Source organism: Malurus melanocephalus, unplaced genomic scaffold (assembly GCF_030028575.1).
Source record: "Malurus melanocephalus ecotype Western Australia unplaced genomic scaffold, MMel_1.1 scaffold_31, whole genome shotgun sequence".
Taxonomy (NCBI): domain Eukaryota; kingdom Metazoa; phylum Chordata; class Aves; order Passeriformes; family Maluridae; genus Malurus; species Malurus melanocephalus.
Window position 1 is genome coordinate 3,511,738 of NW_026623263.1, and position 21,321 is coordinate 3,533,058.

General features: G+C 39.4%; 1 protein-coding gene across 1 annotated transcript; it reads right to left on the reverse strand.

Moving 5' to 3' along the window:
- Window positions 1-682: 682 nt before the first annotated feature.
- Window positions 683-20,215, reverse strand: SLC30A5 (solute carrier family 30 member 5). The gene is made up of 16 exons (XM_057363877.1): window positions 19,923-20,215; window positions 19,614-19,736; window positions 17,115-17,181; window positions 15,822-15,907; window positions 14,354-14,441; window positions 12,546-12,633; window positions 10,835-10,911; window positions 9,503-9,673; window positions 8,624-8,912; window positions 8,071-8,279; window positions 6,860-7,017; window positions 6,119-6,248; window positions 5,527-5,740; window positions 3,952-4,178; window positions 1,945-2,073; window positions 683-1,372 (listed from the first exon to the last, which is right to left on the reverse strand). Exons 1-16 carry the CDS (start codon window positions 19,994-19,996, stop codon window positions 1,202-1,204), a joined length of 2,301 nt encoding a protein of 766 aa, XP_057219860.1. The 5' UTR covers window positions 19,997-20,215; the 3' UTR covers window positions 683-1,201.
- Between the last annotated feature and the right edge of the window lie 1,106 nt (window positions 20,216-21,321).

Genomic DNA, 21,321 nt, shown 5'->3' on the forward strand with positions numbered 1-21,321 from the left:
AAAAAAAACTGAGTATCAGAAACAAAAAAAATCTGTATGACAAAATAATACAGCCCTGATACATGGGATGATGGAAGATATATTYACACTTGTTATATTAACATGCTACAGACAGGCAAAAGAGGCCTGTAAACAGACATGTTTTCTTTGCAGTATTAAGTACTCAACATTCATAATTCTGTCTTAAAGATCCTCTTTCACTTTCCAGTCAAAAAGTCTCAACTCATTTCAGCAACTTGTCAAGTCCAAGAGTACTATCACAGTTTAGCATTCTAAATCTGAATGTCTTCCTTGACTAATACCTAGAGGTAGAGTTGGCTACAGTACACCTGCAGCTGTGTCATGTTATTACTATAAAAAACAAGTACAGGACAACATATCTTGAAGATGTGAAGTTTAGCTGAGTGATAGAATGCTCACTAATTTATTACTTCTGGACCTCAAATATTGCATTTGCAGTTATTCATACAAAAAGTACAAAATATTTATTTTACAGAGTGGTTTGAGTTACAATTCTGAATCTTCCCAGGAAAGAGAAAAGTGTCTTCACATTTTCCCCCTTCCCTATTTCTCACTGTTAAATCTGTGGATTTATCTTCTTTAAAAAAAAAGTTGGTATCAATGTAAAATGGTAATGTGTATTTGCTCTGCTGTATTAAGTGTAAAAATCAGACTGGTGTGCTGAGACATAACAAAAAACTGTGTATTTACATTATCTAATGAAGTATGCAAAACACAGGACTCCATGTTTTTTACTCCCCATAATAAACCTTTTTTTCATTTCAAGAATCTTCAAGCTATCCTTGAAAGAAAGAATAGTATTTTCCTGTTGATTATGTTTGCATTTCAATATAATCTATTTCCCGCTGCTAAAAAGAAATTACAATACAGAACTTCCACACTTAAGAGAAAGTATGGAATGTATCTGCACTCATCTGCAAGTTGCAAGACTACTGTTTAATAAACACCAAGTACAGTATATAAGATTTCAATTATTTTCACATACACCCAAGTACTTAAGTCCTTATTTCCTTTATAAAAGCATCTCAGTCCAATTAATAAAGATAGTACACTTAAAAAATTTCAAATATATAGTACATTTGTTTCCGTGCATGTATGTCCAAGATCTCCCAGCAAAAATACAAATATGGAATCCAACAGCTTGACCATTTACACCTCCTTTGGCACATACAACTTCGTATCACATGATGTAAGTACCATCTTTGTAGTATTTCATAGATTCCAGTTGCTGAGTCATTGCAAGGAYATCCTGAAATCCTGTACTGAGTCCAGACATATGTTGAAAATAAGCCTCCTTCTCCACTTGGACAGTTAAGTTGTTTACTCCAGCATCTTTCAGAATGGCCGTGACCTGAACAGAAAGGTGTAACATTACTATTACACTTCATATGTATCTCACAGTAATTTGTAGTATTCTGGCTCTGAAATGCTGAAAAAAGCCCCACATAGCATTGACCAGAATTCAGTTCTCTGGAAAGCAGAAAGTAGTTTAACAGGGTGTGGCTTTGCAACTTTGGCATACTGGGTGATTCTCAATGCTCTCCATAGGGAAATATATATCTTTTTAATGAAAAGAAAAACCCACAGCAAATAGGTAGTGGTAATCCAGTTATAAATGCATAATTAGCACCCAGATATCCSTACTGTTTATTGCCTGTTTTGCAGGCCTGCTTTTCCACCTCCCCTTCTTTTCTCAGAGCAGATGTAGTGCTACTTTCACCAGTGAGTGTTTTGGCAGATGTTCTAGCAAACAATTCTTTATGCAGCTAATTTCAAGCTAGCAGGCAAGGGGTACAGTCTTAGAGACCAACTCTGAGCCACAAAAAATTTATACATGTCAGCTTGAAACTTCAGTCTATGACTGAAAGGCAGATGCCAAATAGCAAATTAAGAAATTAAGAGTCTGAAAACCTTGCACTTTACCTGCTGTACAATTCTCTGTTCCATCACATCTGATACCACTTGCACATGTATTGTGCCTGCCACAACAGTTGCAGAGTGGCACCAAAAATGAGGATCTCTGTAGGATATGACTCCCTCTATTTTTTGAATCTGTGAAGAAATTTCATTAACAACAATTTAGTAGTTTTAAACTTGTATATGTACATGGCTATTAGTTGATAGTATTCCACAAGGAAACAGAAGTGTGTAGTACAGCAGCTTTCCAACTAAGCTATATTCAGAAATATCTAATATTAAAAGGTCACCTTGCTACTCCTGTAAAATTCTAGAAGGTGAAAGTCAAAATTAAAACCCCAGAAGAGCAATGCTAAATAGAATAAGGAAAAAAAATCCCTGACATAGTGAACAGATCACAGAAACATACATATACAGACCAACCAGAACGCTGGTTTGGCATCTACCATTTCTAGGGCACTTGTTACCTCACAGTTTAGCAGCAATATTTAGTATCATAGCTCACTTAACTCAGAAAAATAACTTATTTTCCATAATTTATAATTTTTTTCAAATTTATCTTTGTTTTGGGTTGGCTGTGATAGCTTTTCAGAGCAGCTGATCAGGCTCTGTGTTTTGCATTTCTGCTTAAAACTGTTTTGGTAACACACCAATGCTTTGGCTATTGCTGAACCGTTCGGGCTTTCTATCACGCAGTTTCAAGGCTTTCCCTTTTTCCCACTTTGCCCTTGCCCAGGTGGGAGGCTGGGGGTGGGCAAGTAGTAGGGAGGTGACAGAGCTAGGGCAGCTGACCCAAGCTGTCCAGAGGAATACTGCATGCCATAGAACACACCTTGCTCAGCAGTAAAAAATGGGGTAGAGGATGAAGTGGCGATTTTGGCTTACAAGGTGGCTGTTGTTTGGGGACAGCCTGGGTATTGGTCTGCCTGTGGAAGGTGCTACACCACTCCTTTTCCCCATCTCTTCCTTCACCTGTTAAATTATACTGTTCCCAGAGTTTCTTGCTTATGCTCCCCTGTCCCATTGGCAGTGTTGGTGGTGGTGGTAGTGGTGAAGAAGGGAGTGAGCAAGTGGCTGCATCGATGCCTGGCTGCTGGCTGGGGTCAATCTACAGCAAGCAAATGGTTTTATTGTGATGTAATTTTTAAAATGCTTTTCCTATTGTCTTTTAATGAATTGGTCTTTGATTGCTTTCAAAAAGTACTTTCTTCTTCCCCAGCATCTCAGAATTACTGTCTTCTCTAGTCAAAAAGTGAAACCATACTGGATCTCACTTTCCTTTAACTACACAAATCTCTCCCAAACAATTCCATTTCTCATTTTCTTTCTCACGCAGACAAGAACACATTTGCCCTTCTAGTAAGCTGACAGGACACCACAAGGATAGTCTTCCTTGAAGCCTCTAGTTGACAGCACCCTCCAAGAACTTTTAACTCATTCTTTTATAGAGGAGCTCTCCACACTGAGGTCCACACTCTAATTTTGGGTAAGAACTTAAAATGAGGCAACAGCAAAGACTAAGTACAGCCTCAAGGCAGATGTCATACTGCACCAGACAGGAAGAGAACAGACTAGAAYGAGAAAGTAATTAGAAAAAACAGCTTAACTTTTGCCATCCCACCTACTGTGAACTAGTATACCCTTTATGGTACAAACAAATCAGAACACCTGAAATTACAAGCTCCCATTGCCTGAATTTCCATAACAAGTTAAAAAGGTTAAAAAGGGCTGTGGGTTCAGGAAACTGCCACTGTTTACCACACTGTTATCCTACGTGTCTGAAACTATGGACTACCCACAGAAGCAAAAAAAAGTGCAAATCTTTTTAGCGGCAAACTTTAATCATTAAAACTAGTGATCCTGTCACTTCTCTGCCAAATAGATTTTAAACTACTTGAGACAAGAATTTGTCCAATACAACAAAAGCTGTCTGAATGAACTGCTTGAGTTGAATAATCACTGAAAAACGTTACAGCTTTGTATGTTTGTACATGAAAACATTTAGAATTGTACCTTTTCTAAAGCAGCATGCAGATCTTTCTCCTGTTCTGGAGGTATTCGCAACAAAAGCACTTGACAGGCATCTTTCAATAGTGGGATAACACTAAGAAAAATCAATGTAGCAATAAAGAGAGAGCAGAGTGGATCAGCTATGAGCCATCCAAATTGCTGAATAAATATCGTGGACACGATAACACCAACACTGCCAAGAGTGTCTGCTAACACATGCAGAAACACACCTAAAACCAAAACAAATAGATTGATTAACAGTCCTGTCTAAAATGTATGTATATGCTCAACAGCAGAAACTGAGTAAGGCTTACTAAATATCCTCAAGCTAAACAGAGATGACTCTCTGCCTAACCTGGGACAAAAATACACTATAAACATTTAGCTTTTTTAATGCTTAATTACAAATTAACATAAAAATAATTTTTACTCTATAGGGCAATGATCTAGGTAGGCATCCACAGACTAAAGTAAATGTGAATAGTCTTTAAATTGTTAGTGGCATTTGTACAATATTGCTTAGTAATTTAGCTCTGTATACAAGGACTCAGTGATCCTTAACAGAAAGGTAGAAGTACACAATGAATTGCTAATGTGGACACACATTAATGTACTGGCTGGTTTACCTATGCCAATTCTACTCCAGTTTTACAATTGTATTTGTGCTACTGCTACAAATTTAATACTTTATACTGCTTTAATTGTGGGTTTATTCTCAATGTACACTCAACGGGCATAGAAAAATACTTGCTAATCACTGGTAAGATTAGTGCTAGTTAAGTGTCAGGATTTTGAAGAATATTGAAACATGAGTATAATCAGACTTTACAAAAATGACAGACATAATGAATATGAATAACCAGGACAATCAACTGAGTTAAGACATAATATAACTTAAAAATATGAGACTATTCACCATATTCTGACAAGCTTACAYAGAAAATATTATTCCTTATAGGTTTTTTTAATAAACCAGAAAGTTATTTATTGGTAAATAACTACTTTATAACTACTAGAGAAAAAAATTCTATGCTGAAGTGTTATATACAGTGCTCTACTCAGCTTATGATTTCAGATTTGAAAGTTTTATCTTTACCACCTAATCTTCTGATTCAAAAATAAAAGCATATTCAACTGCTGGTCTGTATTTGTTCTGCTTCTTATCCCCTCTGCAGTGTTTTTGCAACTGTCACATGATACCTAAAAGCATGGTAGTATCTTTATAGATAGAGGCCTTGTACTTTCATTTCCAGTTTGAACTTACAAACAAGGACTTTAAGCTTTTTGAATGTGGTTTATTTGTGACCTTTAGTAATGTTAGTAAAGACTGTGGATTACTGCTTTTTAGTGTTCCTAATGTACTAGCATATATGCACAGAAACATCTGGTATTCAAGTTTCTTCAAGGTAAATTCATAAATGTTTTGAGCAAGTCCTGTATAGCACATTTAATAGCTGTCAGATCACTCCAGGAGAGCGCTTTTAAGATTGATGCATAGTACTGCATAGGTCTGATTCTAAAAATGTTCACTCTCCTGGAATTGCATTCATCACTTATGTTTCAACAATCTGTACTTGCCTCTCATGTTGGTGTTCATGCCTCCTCCAGAAGACCCATGGGAATGTCCATGGCTGTGCCCATGGTCGCTGTGGGAATGGCCATGGCTGTGGCCATGGTGAGAATGGCTGTGATCATGTGCAGGACAACCTCCCCGAGAAGCCCCGTGGGAGTGTGCATGGCTGAAGGCACAGATACCAACAAGGTTTACAATCAGCCCTCCAACAGAGACTGGCTGTGAGAGAGAGAAAAGCCTTTAACCTCACTGCATCTTTATAGGTGTTCAAACTTATTTTTTAGAACATGGTAACCAGAAACACCATGCACTTAATTAAGGAAAAGTGGGGAAGCCCACAACTTCTCTGGGCAACCTGTTCCAGTGCCTAAACAACCCCACAGTAAAGAATTCCTTCCTAATATCTAATACCTAATCTAGKAATTTCTTCAGTTTGAAACCATTCCCCCTTGTCCTATMATGAAATTTCCTGGTAAAAGTCCATCTCTAGCTCTCCTGAAGGCTCCCTTCAGGTACTGGAAGGACTATTATCCTGGAGATAAACATAAACTAACCATTAACTGCAAAAATACACTGAAACAGAATGACAAAACTTACAGTTAGCATGTTTGTATCTATGTCTGGAGGATCCACCAGTCTAGCCACTGATTCCATGAAGACAAAGAAAGCAATCACCATCAGAAAGAGGCCATTAATAAATCCAGAAAGAATTTCTACACGTCCATACCTGAAAGTAAATGTATATACTTTTGAGAGTGAAGAATGGGTACTCTGAACAAATGTCAAAATTATAATATAATTCTTTTAATACAGCATTAAGAGTGCTCTAATATTTTCCTCAATGTTACAGAATCATGCCACAACTTCCGAGTTATTTTTTCTGATCAAGAGGTTGCCAGTTTTCAACTGTCCAAACTCCATTAGAATAAAGCAGCATGTAAGTATTCTCTTATATACTGCCCATTCAGGGCTTCAAATTGTTAMACAGCTATAGATATAAAGTTTAATTACATCAACCAAATCTAAATCGTCATATGAATGAAAATTTTTAACATAGATTTTTGTTTGACATAAATGCATATATAGAACGAGATAATTTCTAAATAATATTCATAGTGATAAAGTTTCACTTGTAGAGATAAATGAAAATTACATTTTGGGCACTTTTTTTGCAGGGCTAAGAAAAGAATAGCATGAGTACAAATGGAACAGAAGAGACACAGCAAAAAACCCACAGAAGGACGCATTAGTAAAATATCCCATACACACGAGAACATTTTGAAAATGAGCAAGAAGAGTTAAGTTTCAAACAGTCTTTAAAGAAACCATGATACATACCCATAGGAAAATATGCGAGTTGCTTTCCACCTTGTCATCAGAGCTGCAAAAAGCCCCATCACTAACGCAGAACAATCAAAAAGCATGTGAAATCCATCAGAAATAAGACCAAGGCTATTAGTCCATACTCCATAAAAAAGCTCCACAAAAGTGAAAGCCTAAAACAAAACAGAGTTTGAATTTTTCCTCAAAAATTAACTTRTGTATTAATGTTTTGGTAGATAGGAATTTGTTTGGTAGATAGCAGGACATTATTTTCATAGAAGACTTGATATTTTGCAAAGGTACTGTTCAAAGTCTTTCTAGACCATTTTTTCTCTCTTCCAATGAAATACGTGATGCATTCCAGGTCTGTGAAGAGCTATTTTTAACCTACTCTCCTTAAAGSCTCATACATAAAAAACTAACTCTTYACAGGAGTAAATTTAAGTTTTCATTTTGAATTTTAAACTGACATTCTGTAGACCAAATTCTAAGCGTTTTATCATTAAAAATGTAAAAGCTCTGAWCTGATATACAATTAGTGTTAAAGTAATGCTGTTAATAAATCTGTTACACCAACATTTTCTTCACCTGTAAACTGTTTAAATCTTAGTAATTAGTTCTGAGAGGGTACACAAGGAAACATTTTTAATGCATACGTTTACCCTGTATATTTTATTATTATTAATCCATCTGCTAGAAACTATTTTCCAATCTTTCATATTCGATAATAGAATTCCTTAGAGCTAAGAAGCATAGTTCAAGTTCCTCCCCTTATTTTCCTGGAGATCTTTGCAAAAGAGGTTCTATCAGTTTTGAATACTGCATAATCTTTTCCTGTTTAAGACAGAGAGAAGCTAGAAATAAAATTAGCCTACTCCAAAATTACACTAATCAATCCCATACCTTCTATTTTGTCATTCCCATCCTTGAAGGCCTTATCAGTTTCAGCTTATCTGCTGGCAACATTGAGGTATCTCAACCTTGAACATAGTATCATACAAGGATTCAGTTACTGCTGTAATGCTTACACAGAGAACCAGTGCTGCACTGACAACAAATTATTGACCACTAACTAAATTACTCCATCACACATCACTTTCAAACCAATCAATTATGGGAATCTATTAWAGAGTAACTTCTTTACAGTATCTGTATAAACTGTATATATATTCTATTATAGATGCACTGTTCTGATTGGGTTTGAAGGAAAAAAAACATGCACTTACCAGATTTAGGCACAAGAAATAGAAGATTTGCCTAGAATCATACTCCTCAAGAATTTGTTTCAGTGACTCCTTAATAAACCGGGGCAGTGACTGAGAGCTCTGCTGTAATGCATCACCCATGAAGTTATAGAGAGGAGTGCCTTCAGGGGAATAGCCAATAAGGGTACCCTTCTGCCCTTTCCTGGAGGGGGAGGACAGGATATTGGCAGCTGCAAGGAAAGTATTGAAGTTTTTGTTGCTGTTTCTAAGCTTCACAGCTATGTTATAATGCGTTTAATCAGCAATCAAAGTTTATGTGAAATTTGCAGGCAGCAAAGTGATTGTTAATTTCATTTTGAAGTTTATCACYAGATTTCATTGCTATGCAAGATTAGATCATCACTTCCACATTCCTTTTCTCTACAGACAGCAAAAGAGCAAAAAGATACTGGCTGCCTTATTCAAAAGTATCCAAAAAAGCTCATCCAAAAGAATTCTGCACACCTCAATTTTCTGATTGGCTTTCCAGTCACACAGACCACAGACTTATTGGAATTAAGACAAGAATACGTACATAAAACGAAGAAGACAGCACTCACTACCACCCCTCCAGAAAGAACATGCTCTGTGCTTTCATGGTGTGGTGGCTTGTTCATAGCTCGAAGCTGGTCTGTTATTGGATGTGTCCAAAAATTTCCAAAAAGCAGTGCACTAATGAAAATAAGAAAGGATCCGTATCGAGCACATGTGGAAGCTTCCATCTTCACAGAGCATATGGACTCCACATAGAAATCCAGGATCACAACAAAAAAGATGACTGTTACGAAAGGCATGATGAGAGAAGACCAAGACTCTACTTTACTCTGAAACAAAAAATAAATTTCAAACAGGACTGCTCACCAGAAGAGTGATTGTGTATGTAGCATTAAATCTAGTTTGCTCAAATTACAAGTGCTTTCACTAATCCATAAAACAGATACTTTTGTACTTTCAATTTATCATATAAACAAAACATTTCAGTTGTAAAAGACACATGCACCACAGTACATTATTTTAAGTATKTTCACATTCTTGAAAGGAATGCTATATGCAATGGTCTACTCTCCCTATGCATGCAGGCAAAAAGTGCATTTCTTAAAATAAAAATACATAATCTGCTTCTTAGGGATAAAAGAGCACTGTATTTATATAGTCATTAACACTTGTGTAATATTAGTAGATGAACCCAAGATATAGTATTGAGCTAGAAGGATGAAATACAGTTATTACACRAAAGAGGAAATTAAGGTATTGAATAGATAAAAATCAAATATAGAAAAGCATAAAAAAAGCTTACTACAAAAAAAAAAAAGACAGCAACTTTGGTAATTTTAAAGATACTTTAAAGGAAATATTTAAATTGTACTTCACAAGCACTACAAAAAACGATTTGTCTTTATACTTATGATCTTACCTCTGTTGTCAGAGAGAGAACAATAACCCATGGGCACAATAGAAGGACAGAAACAAGATGAGACAAAGCTTGAAGACGCTTGGCTCCACCTACATCTACAGATAGTTTTCGGGATGCCATGTGAAAACCAACCTTGCAGCACAATGCTAGTACCAGAAGCAGTACTCCACCCTGGAGACATAAAGGGATTCCATTAGCACTTCTTAAGTATCAAAAGCCTCACTCAAAACACAATGAGGCTTACAAGGACAAAAGATTAATGTGCTTTCCTTAACCTGGCAACAAAAGCCAAAACTAGGACATTTTCTGTAATTTTCACTCTAGCTAAAAACAGTAACATACCATGCATAGTTATGCCTTAGCTCTATTCACAACAGCTTAATATGAGTTTAATTTCAAAACTCTCAATAGTGTTAACTGGCATACATCAGCAGCAAAATGGTAGCAAAAGGTACCTGAGAAAGAAGAAAAATCACCCAAAGTTTGTTTTCCCATAGCCCCTTATTTAAAGTGTGGTGAAAGCATATATAAACCCTCAAAGGTTCACACCACCTTGTCCTCTAGACCCTTCACAACCTTTTTATCCACTTACCTTTGATCACACCATATCATATTTCTTCACAATGTACTTTTTCAAAATTGTTCGAGATGAATTATGAGATACACAGCATCTCATCTTCCTTAGATGACACTTGCTTTTGTGCACCACTAACCAGTGTTTCTAATATTTGATTTATATTTATATTAACACTTTTCCAGCTGCTMCATATTTTTGCCCTCTTTAGTCCTCAAATGCAGCCACTTTAGCAATACTAACACAATTCAATCAGCTAGGTCAATCACATACAGTAAGATGATGATATTCAGCTATTTATATCACCAATTCCTATGGGACTATCTTATCAAGAAGTATCAGAATCTGTGTCTTCAAATACAGATCTAATGTAAAGGAAAGACTAGGAAAAACTAAAGCTACAGCAACAAAACACAGGCCCCAAAAGTCAGTAAGAAATGGCTTTTATGCAAAGCATTATAAACATGCAGAACATTGATGACAGAATATTTCATGGTAATTTTAATGGGACTTTTTAGGTTATGCATTACAGTGAAGTCCTTTTCTGCTACAGAGGTTGACTATTCTATGGTTTGGCTTGCTGTACTGAAGATCCTCATAGTCCAATCAGTATGTAAAAATTACAACACAAATTCAGTTCCAACATGGGATGGGGATGTTCAACCTTTTGGGTTTGATTCAGGCTTGGATTAGCTCTGAGCTGGTGAAATTTTTACCTACAAAACTTAGATAAATATTCTATAATACATGTTATTTACCTTGTGATCTGCAACACCCAGGAAAGCAATGATTGTATAAAGAACATGGGTAAGAGCACTGTCATGATGCCCCTCAGCTAAATAAAAAATTAAGGAAAAGTTTAATTTGATTTTTAAACAAGAACAAGAACAACAAGAAAAGGCAAAGGTAGCAGAACACAGAAATCAGAAGTAAGCAAACTGAGCTTTATGGTGTGTTGGCATGTGCAGGACAGCAATGGGATTAGGCCCAGTTCTCAGAATTGGTTTATGAAAGCCAAGTCCTGACTGACCAGCCTTACCTTCAGTGAATRAAGGAAAAGCTGTGGATGCATGGACTCCAGTAAAGCATCAGACACGATTTACCATACAATCTTCCCAGAGAAACCAGCTGCTCATAGTTTGGACAGGCGCATTKTTCACCAGGTAAAAACTGCCCGGATGGCTGRGCCCAGAGTGGTGMTGAGTGGAGTTCCATGCAGCTGGTGGGCACTCACCAGTGCTGTTCCCCAGGGCTCAGTACTGGGGGCAGTTCTGTTTAATGACTCCATCAGTGACCTGGACAAGGGGATCGAGTGCACCCTCAGTCGTTTGTGGGTGACACCGAGCTGGGTGGGAGCTGATCTGCTGGAGGGCAGGAAGGCTCTGCAGAKGGATCTGGCCAGGCTGGATCATGGGCCAAGGCCAAGGGTGTGAGGTTCAACAAGGGCCAGGGCCGGGTCCTGCCCTGGGGTCACAACAACCCCAGGCAGTGCCACAGGCTGGGGCAGAGTGGCTGGAAAGCTGCCCACAGGAAAAGGACCTGGGGGTGCTGGTGACAGCGGCTGAACATGAGCCAGGGTGTGCCCAGGTGGCCAAGAAGGCCAATGGCATCCTGGCCTGGATCAGCAATGGTGTGGCCAGCARGAGCAGGGCAGGGACTGCCCTGTACTGCGTGCTGGTGAGGCCACACCTCAAATCCTGTGTTCAGTTTTGGGCTGTTCACTACAATAAGGACACTGAGGTGCTGAGGTGTGTTCACCCCTCAGAAGGGCAACGGAGCTGGGGAACACTTACAAGGGGCAGCTGATGGAGCTGAGGGTGTTTAGCCTGGAGAAAAGGAAGCTCAGGGTAGACCTTATCACTCACTACAACTATCTGACAGGATGCTGCATCCAGGTGGGGGTCAGTATTTTCTGACAGGGTAAGAAGAAATGGCATCAAGATGCCCAAGGGGAGATTAAGACTGAACATTAGGAAGAATTTCTTCACAGAAAGGATTATCAAGCTGCCCAGGGAGGGGCACACCCTGGCTGAATAAACATCCCTGGGGTACTTAAGACATACAGATGTAACACTTAGGGACATGATTTAGTGGGGGGCTGGCAGTACTGGATAAACTGCTGGACTTGACATYTCAAGGTGCCTTCCAACCCAGGCCACTCTGTGATTCTATTCCATGATTCTACTCACTGAAAATTAAGTAAAATCATCAATAAGGCTCCAGAATACAGCATGTGCATCTGTAATTCCTTGCTTTTATATATCCTTGGTAAGTTTACTTTCACCTTGTTCTTTTTTACTGCTCATTCTTAGATGTATTACTTTGTACATACTACACTATGATGAGATGCTCAATTCAAAAACTTCAAAATAATTTCTAATTATAATTTAATTCAGTACACTCRATTTCACATTTTCTCTGCTCCAGTACTAAGAGTCACTTGCTCTTACACATAGCAAGAAAGGATACGATGTTCTGCTATTTTAGCCATGAGGTCATCATTATCAAAAAGTAGTAAGCAGATCACAGCTATGATGAAAAATGCAGCACCTCTTGTCTGTAAAAAAACCCCAAAAAACAATAAACAACCAAACAACAACAAAAAAAAAACCCAAATATTTTTTAATTTGTTACCACGGATAACTATTAAAAAAATCCAGGAAATCAGTCCCTTCCTTCCCTGCTTCCTGATCAATGTAAGCATACTACAGTAACAAAACCATGAATGAAACTCCTATTACATTTAAGAAAATGAACTTGACAGTACATTTTTACATTTTTTCTGGTTTTGAGACTTAGCAGATCACTCAGAACATATCACCACTGCAGAAAGCTAGGAGTGTGTTACAAATTTTAAGTGTGATTACTTTCTCTCCATGGGGTGTTTCTGTCCACCAGAATGCACTGCTACTTCAACCTGATGATTTAATATTTTGTAGCATCACTGAGCTACAAAAAAGATCTGTACAAACTGYTGAATTTTGTCGTATGGCTAGAGTACTATGCAAAGGTTATGAGAAAGAACTCTGAAGTGCTTCTGTGGGGAAAGGACAGAAGCAGCTATGAAACTCCAGCTGCCAGCTTAAACCACTGCAATTTTTGGTATTCATCATCTTAGCTAGATACTAAGCTCTATGTCTGAAAAATAATATTAAAATTTATCTTTTAAAGCCAAAGACAGCTATTACATTCTGATTTCAGAAAGTTAGCTGACCAGATCAGTTCATAAAGCTGAAACATTCAGAGGACAGGGTTATGGCTCTCTTGTTTCTGTGGCCTGAATATATGCAGCTTATTTGTGAAATGTGGCTCATTAAGATACASATTGACAAAGAATCTCTCTCAAGCTCTACACCTATCCTTTGAGTACTCGGCTGGAGAAAATAATTGTCTTTGAGATGAAGACCTTCATGCTGGATGACATAAGCTCAGTTTGCAGGGAGGTGAGCATAGAGTCTCAGCACAGATGAYTGTGACTTTAAGACTGCCTGAAAGTCTTAGGGGACTTCAGTGCAGTTATGAGATAGATTTCCGAACTGCCAGCCTGAGATGGCACCAAAGTAAGACTTCCCTTCTAGCCTCAGGTATGTAACAGGAGGTTACAGCTCCTCCTATCATTATTGTTTTTGAGTGAAAGTGCTCAAGTCTGCTAGCTATGGGGATAAATTTGTSCATTTAAGGCTGATTGGGCCCATTTAGAGAACACTTGCAAAAGTACATGCAATGGGAGGTGAAACAAAGCATATCTCAAGTAAAGGTCTTCAATTAAATGGAAGGGTCCAAGTACTCAGCACACACGGGATCACACACACATAAAAGTACTTGGAGGACATTTTGGCAGAAAGAAACAATGTATGTGAAAAGCTAAACACATTGAAGATGCTAGGCCAGGAACTGTACTTCTGGGCTTCAGTGTCTAAGAGTCAGGACCACTACATGCACATRTGTTCTTTTGTCAGTTTGAATCCAAAAATAATTCTCAAGGTTCTTTTCTGCCTATAAACAGAAAAATTTCTCAGGTACCTGCTATGGTTATCCAATAGCTTCACCTACTATTTCTCTCTCGATATTTATTTATTATATTTATTTATTTTATTTTATTTTATTTATTTATATTTATTATTTCAAGTAGTACATCTTAAAATTTCACCACTAATTAAACTAAAAAACATTTTCTATGAACATGGATCCAAAATACAGTTTATTCCAGGTAAAGAAGTAAGTGAATTTATAGGGTTCAGTATCTTTTACATTTGGTAAAACAGATGTTTAAATACCTTTGCTGGTCCTCCCCCTGAGCTTGTGAACAAGACACTAAGGAGTGACAACACAACCACATCACTGTGCTCAAACAGTAACAATGTCCTATAAAAAAAATTAAACAAATACTTAATTTACAATGAGTTTACCTCACAATCTTGATATACACTATTTCAGCTAAAATTAATGACACAACAAAGATTTATCCTGTGATTACAACAGCACGTTTAAACAATTGAAAAGAATAAACACAAGCAAATGATTTGCCATCACCAGCATTAGATCTAGCTGCGGACAACTATGTATATTAYGAAACAAGAACATCTTCATTCAAGGAACAGATTTAAATTATTAATTTCTAGATAGCTTTAAATTGTACTTTCTTTTAGCAACACAAGATACTAACTTGCTTAAGATAGAGTTATTATTCCCACTAAAATACCTCCTATAAACCAGTTTCTTCTCCCACCGAAAAAAAAGAGATCCTGTACTGTACTACATCCTGTTTATTGAGGTGCTGATGATCTAGCAGTTTATGCCACCTCAAAACCTCTTAATTGCTGAAAATAAGGAATTCTAGCTTACATGCTACCTCCTTCAGACAGCAAGGGCTGACTAACAAGCGGTATTGACAACTTTCCTGAGCAGAACATGAAAGTAATTATTGTTGTCAAGTTTACCAAATGCTTTTGTAATCCTCTGCATAGCAATACAACATGCCAGGACCCATGTAACTGGTTCTGTTTGAGAAGACTGCCAGCATCCAGAAAGACACAAAAGTACTAACTACATTAATATTAGTAATCACAGCAGTATTGCTGTTGAGTATACCTTCTCCTGTCTAGGTGATAAACTTCACCCTCATAAAATGTATTCTTTAAGGCTTTACTTTCCTCYTGCTAGTGAAACATGCTTTCAAGTATATTAACCTCCAGTTTTTGGAAGTCTAGTTACTCTTTTATAGCTACTTAAGTAGGTTGTATTACATACAGGACAAATGGTTTTACCTGTATGCATATGAACTAATGTAACCCTAATTCAACACAGAGCACACAGCCAACCAAGAAGTACCCTGCAACAAGTGCGGAAATTGATTCTATCACGTGAATACTAGCTGCTAACACTAGCCATCAAACTGTTGACTCCCAATAGGTAAATAAACAATTGGCATTACATTAATAAGAGTAGGGAAGTGACAAAAACTTCAGCAACCTTGATGTATCATTCACATCAAGTGTTTAAGCAYTTGCAAGAATTTCACTGGCATCTCATAAAAGAAAACTGCCAGTTCTACAGAAATCACACTTCACAATCACTAAAGATTTCACAGGAAAATTCATAAGGTTTCACTTAAATTTTTGGACTATACATCAAGTGACTAGCAGCATGGTCTGACAGACAGAAAATAAAAAATGAAAGAGAAAGATAGAGAAGGATCACAAGAGAAAAACAGTATTTACTGTTTTTATGTAGATACGTATTTACCTCAGTGGTCCGCAAAGAGTGAGGCCAAAAAACCACAGGAGTGAAATGATACATCCAACAACAGCATGCTTAAAAATTTTGATCCACTACAAAAGAAAGGTATTTCATTATTATTTTCTCCRGAGCTTCAAAATAAACATTCCATGACTAGCATTCTTTTAGCACGATAGCTGTAGAAATTGTATTTCGCACATTCTGTAAATATAATCTAGAGTATGATTATCTTCTTAGCTACTTTGCCAGSCAACTAAGATTTATTTGGATATACTATGAACCAGAGTTCTTTTCTACTAGTATTAGATTTTGTAACATTGTCTGAGTTCTCTTACACAAAAATCCTGGAAAATGGTTGAAGAAGAGTCAAGTCCATTTACCTGTTTTGTAGTCTACTGTATGTATCTGCTAAACATAAAAAGAACCACAAAATGGAGACTAAGACCTTATGCTTACAAATGTTTTATATGTGTGTTAAAATCTTTCTTCAGGAAGCAGGCTATAATTCTGATATTCAACACATTATTAACTTCATGTATAAGAAAAGAAATTAATTTTGGCAGTATGTAAAACAAGACAAAGTACCTACAAGAAACACTGTATGTACAAAATCCAGGACTTAAAATTTTTTAGCAACAGTAAAACTATACAGGGACAGACTTCTCTGAACTCACATGCAGCTTATTTCTGTTTTTACAATTTTGTCATACGTGTCTAGTCATGAAAGCAGCTGACGCATGGAACACTTCGAGGCTGTCCTTCAGATTCTATCTACTTAGTGCATGCACTGGGTCAAGTTTTTGTGCAYGCAATTACATAAAGCCCATGAATATGAAGCAAGTGAAAAAATTTATTTTTACAAATCAGCAGGTTCCAACCTAGCCTTACTCTTAACTCCTTGGGATACTGGGATCAGTTAGATCAAGCCCTCATCACATGCAGAAAGGACTCTCTTGTTGTGATGGACAAGACTGGAGCATTTTGACATTCTGACAGTCCAGAAATTGCCCATTTGACTATCCAAGTCAGCTGAATAGACTATGCTTTTTTTGAAAATCTACTCCTCAGAGTAGACGTTTGCATGGTGATAAGGATCAACCTTTTCACTATMCTCTCAAAAGAAGCTGACAAAAATTAAAAATGCTGAGTGTTCTAGCTCACACGACACCGAGTTAGTTACACACCTCTAGAAACAGTAACCCCATTTTCTCAGTGAAGCAATCTTTGTTTCCCTTTCMCTTCTGGCAAGAGCCATGTTGCCAAGGTTATTTATAAAGATCTTTATACATGTCAACTCACCTGACGCTTCGTTATCACTTTTCCAGAAGAAAACGGTTTTTGAAACAAAACCATAAAAACTGCAGACCTGTCAAAGGAGAAAGTTTTCTCTGTCAGTGTATTAGCAGTCAGTTTCTATTCAATTTCTATTCAGCTCTGAACAACTCGGTCTCTCATACCTGGCTCTSTTAACAAAATGGCTTCCTCTATTTTTTTTCCATTAACAGGCCTCACTGACCACTTTCACTGCTTTTATTTCCCCTGCTGCATTACCAGCATCARATACCAGTAGTACAGTGATGACAAATGAACTTCAGTTCTGGTCAACTTCAAATTCAAGTTCTTTAGAGAATGGATAATGAGAAGTCTATTTGTGATTTACAAAACTCAAAATAAGTCACAAGTTTTGAAAAGAAATAATACTCTGATTTTTATTAGCAAGACAGATATATCAAAAGGCTTACTCATATATGGAATGCTGAATACACAGTCCTGTATGAATGGAAGACACACACAACTTTGAAGTGAGACCAAAAAATGGGCAAATGATGGAAAAAAAAAAAAGATTGTGGTGCTAGAGAACACACAAGAGAGAAGTCCAGAAATGGACACGAATTTAAAATAAAAGGGAAGAACTAAGTTCCAAATGCTCCAACTCTGTCAAATTTAAATAAGCATAAATGCTCTTTCACATCTCATCAGGTAAACATGAAGCAGGATTTTGTCTGCAAAGGTTGTTTTGGTACATTTGCTATCAGTTTTCACACCTCAGCCCTCAAWCTGGGAAAAACAGCAGCTGAATCTCACAGGAACTATAGGAATACAATCTACAAAGAAGAAACCTTATCTTCTACACCCTTGCAAACAAAATCAGGACATGCCTGAGTGTCCTGGTTTCAGCTTGGACTAAGATAATTTTTTCTCACTAGCTGCTACCCAAGTGCTACTGCTAGCAGTGTTGTGTTTTGGATTCAGTGTGAGAATAATGTTGATAACACAGTTACGGTTGCTCCCAATACTGCTTATCTGAAATCAAGGACTTTTCAGTTTCCCATACTCTGGCAGCATGCAGGTGCACAACAAGCTGTGAGGAATCATGGCCAGACCAAGCCTGAACAGGACAAAGGGATGTTCCATRCCATAAATGCTACATACTCAGTATATTGACTGGAGGAGCTACCCAGAAAGAGGCTGATTGTGGGTTGGGGATGGGCTGGGTATTGGTTATTGCGAGGTGGGCAGTTGCATTGTGCATCATTTGTTTTTATTGGGTTTTCTCTTTCCTTTCATTACTAAATTTAGTTTATTAACTTATTAATTTCAATTATTAAAATCTTATCTCAACTTGCAAGTTTCATGTTTTGTTTTCCTCCTAATTCTCCTCCCCAGCCCCCTGGGGTGGGGCAAAATGAGAGCACAGTTGCCTGATGTTTGATTGCTACTTGGAGCAACAGTCATACCATGACCAACAGCATTGTCAGCACTGTCATCTATGCCAGAGTAGGCCCAATTCTGACAYTGGAAAAACACTCAAGTTTCTTAARGGCAGAGAGGCCTTACAGAAACATGTGGAAAGACTAGAGAGCGGGACAATCACGAACGGTATGAAACTTAAGAAGAAACAGTGGTGGACTTTCCATCTGTGGTGGGGTAACCCTGTTAGTATGCACAAAGTAAGGGATACAAGGGCGGTGGGCAGCTGCACAGAAGGAAGTCTGGAGGCCTGGGTGGATGGCAGTTTGAATATGGGTCAATAAAGATGCGACAAAAAGGGTCTGCTGTGTCCTGGGGTGCATTTGCACAGCATCACCAGCTGCTTGAGGGAGRTGATTGTCCTACTCTGCAATGCACTGATGAGGCCTCACCTCAGCTCCTCTATGCAGCTTCAGGTGCCTCCATATCAGAARGACATCAAACTATTAAGACTGTGTTTGGGGGAGGCAGCCAATCGTGTAAGGTCTCAAACGCAATTGCACATCTGAGGTTGCTTGGTTTACTCAGCTCCGAGAATACTGAGGGGTGACCTCTTGGCACCTTCCTCAATGGAGGGGCAGTTGAGGAGCAGGTGCTCATCCCTGGTGACCAGTGACAAGGCATGAGATGGAATCACACCGCATCGGGGTAAATTGACACTGTGCATTATGAAAAGGTTCGTCACTAAGGGTGGCTGGCCACTGTAACAGGTGCCCCGGGAGTGTCACAGCTCCAGTGCTGTCAGAGTTCAAGGTGTATCTGGACAACACTATTGATCACGTTTTAAGTTCCAGGTGGTTGTGTGAGGAGCAGAGTTGAACTTAATGAACCTTATGGGTCTCTTCCAACTTGAAACATTCCAAGGTACTAAACTACAGTGAACAGAAATGTGAAGCAAAAACATTGCTATGAACAGAGTATTTCCTGTATTTACTATCCTTCTCTTCGAGTAAACTGTCACAGCATAATGCCGGGTCATATGCTGTCAAAGAACACCGACAGTAGTTGCACGGGTGGGGGACAAAGCTCCGCCCCCTACACACTCACCCCAGCTGTATTACGAAGATAAACTGCACGAGGTGGACCACTTTCAGGAGATCATAGGATTCAAACAGCCCCACGGCTTTCAAAACCTTGGCGAAGGACAGCAGCACGATGTACCGAGTCAGCCTGCAGAAGGAGAGACGCCGGTTCGCACCTGCCACGCCACCGCCCGGGCCCGAGGCCTCAGCGGAGGCCGCCGCCCCCCCGCCCCAGGAGGCCGCGGGACGATGCCCGCTGGCCCCCTGAAGAAGGGACGGCGACAGGCCGCCCGCCGGAGCCAGCGGGGCGGCCGCTCCCCCCCGCCGCCGTTACCGGGCGCTGGGCACATCCACAGGCCCCAGCGCGCCGCCGCCGGCCAGGGCCTGCCCGCCGTACGGCTGCTCCATGGCGGGACGGAGGGAGGGAGCTCCTGCAGGGCACGGCTGCGAGCGCTCAGGCGCTCAGGCGAGACCCGCCTGCCCTGCGCTGGGGGCACCGCATCCCCCGCGGGCAGTGTGGTGGGACGGGAAAGGGGCAACGGGATGGGAATKGGGGCAGCGGCACGGGAACCGGGAACGGGAAGTACGGGAGGGAGAGCGCCCGGCCGCGCGCGTGCGCGGKAGCAGTGCGCAGGCGCGGCGGGGCCGGGGCTCTGAGGGGCGCGGATCCCTCCGCTCGGGGTGGCGAGCGGCGTAGTGACGGCCGAATTACTCTAAAAAAAAAAAAAAATCTTAAAATGCAAATCAGATTATTTTGTTGTGTTATGGCGCAAAGCCCTGCGTCAATATCAAGCATCAGGAGATTGTCTCCTTACCGACGGGTTCAAGTATCCAGCTGAATGGGAAATTAAGGCAGAAGATTTGAAATGTCCATATTGTGAGCTAGCTGCTTTCTCCGAGCCGTGGCTCAAGCTCTCTGGTTTTGGTTCCCAACATGTGATTCTGGTACATAATTCAGCACCGAAAGAAATCAAGAATGTAGTGATGTATTGAATTAGCTCAGCAATGGTCAGCTGGATATTGGATTTCTTTGAAATAGACTTGGGTAGACTAATTGGGCAGAGATGGAGGGATAGGCGCATAGAGAGGTATGACTCCTGGCAATGAAAATTTCATAATTTCACTGGTCAAAAATCAAAGATTTTTGAAATTTATTTACAGATTTTCAAATTATTCCCAGTGGAGGTGAATACGTCAGCAGGGCAGGCATGAGGCTATTGAGTGAAATGCCGTCTCTGCTGTTCCAGCTGCCTTGTGAAAACCCCTTTACAAAGTTTAATCCACAGGTCTTGTCTCCTGTGAAAAAACCTCTCAGTTAACAACTTGCAGTCCCTGAAGCCCGTGGATCCACCACAAGATGTCGATAATGTTTGTTGGCAGGGGAGGGGTGAAATAAAGTTTAGTTTCGTGCCGTGTCCAGGAGATGGAGGTGTCGGCAAGGAGCACACGGGAGGGGAGCGCAAACGAGAGACGGCCGTGCCTGATGTGGAAGAGGGCAGAGGGTGGGAATCAGCGCATTGTGTCASAAACATGCGGAGAAGGGCAGAGAAAAAGGCTAGTAAGGCACAGGTGAACTTTCTGGGACTTAAATGGGGGGAAACACAAAAAGCAGAGGTGTGAGTTAAATGACAACATTGCAAAGACCAAGGGATGCAGACATGTATTTTCAGCCCTTTTTAAGGATGGGCATATGTGGCATGCTGGGGCAGGCTGTTGCTCATCCGTGGCTCTCC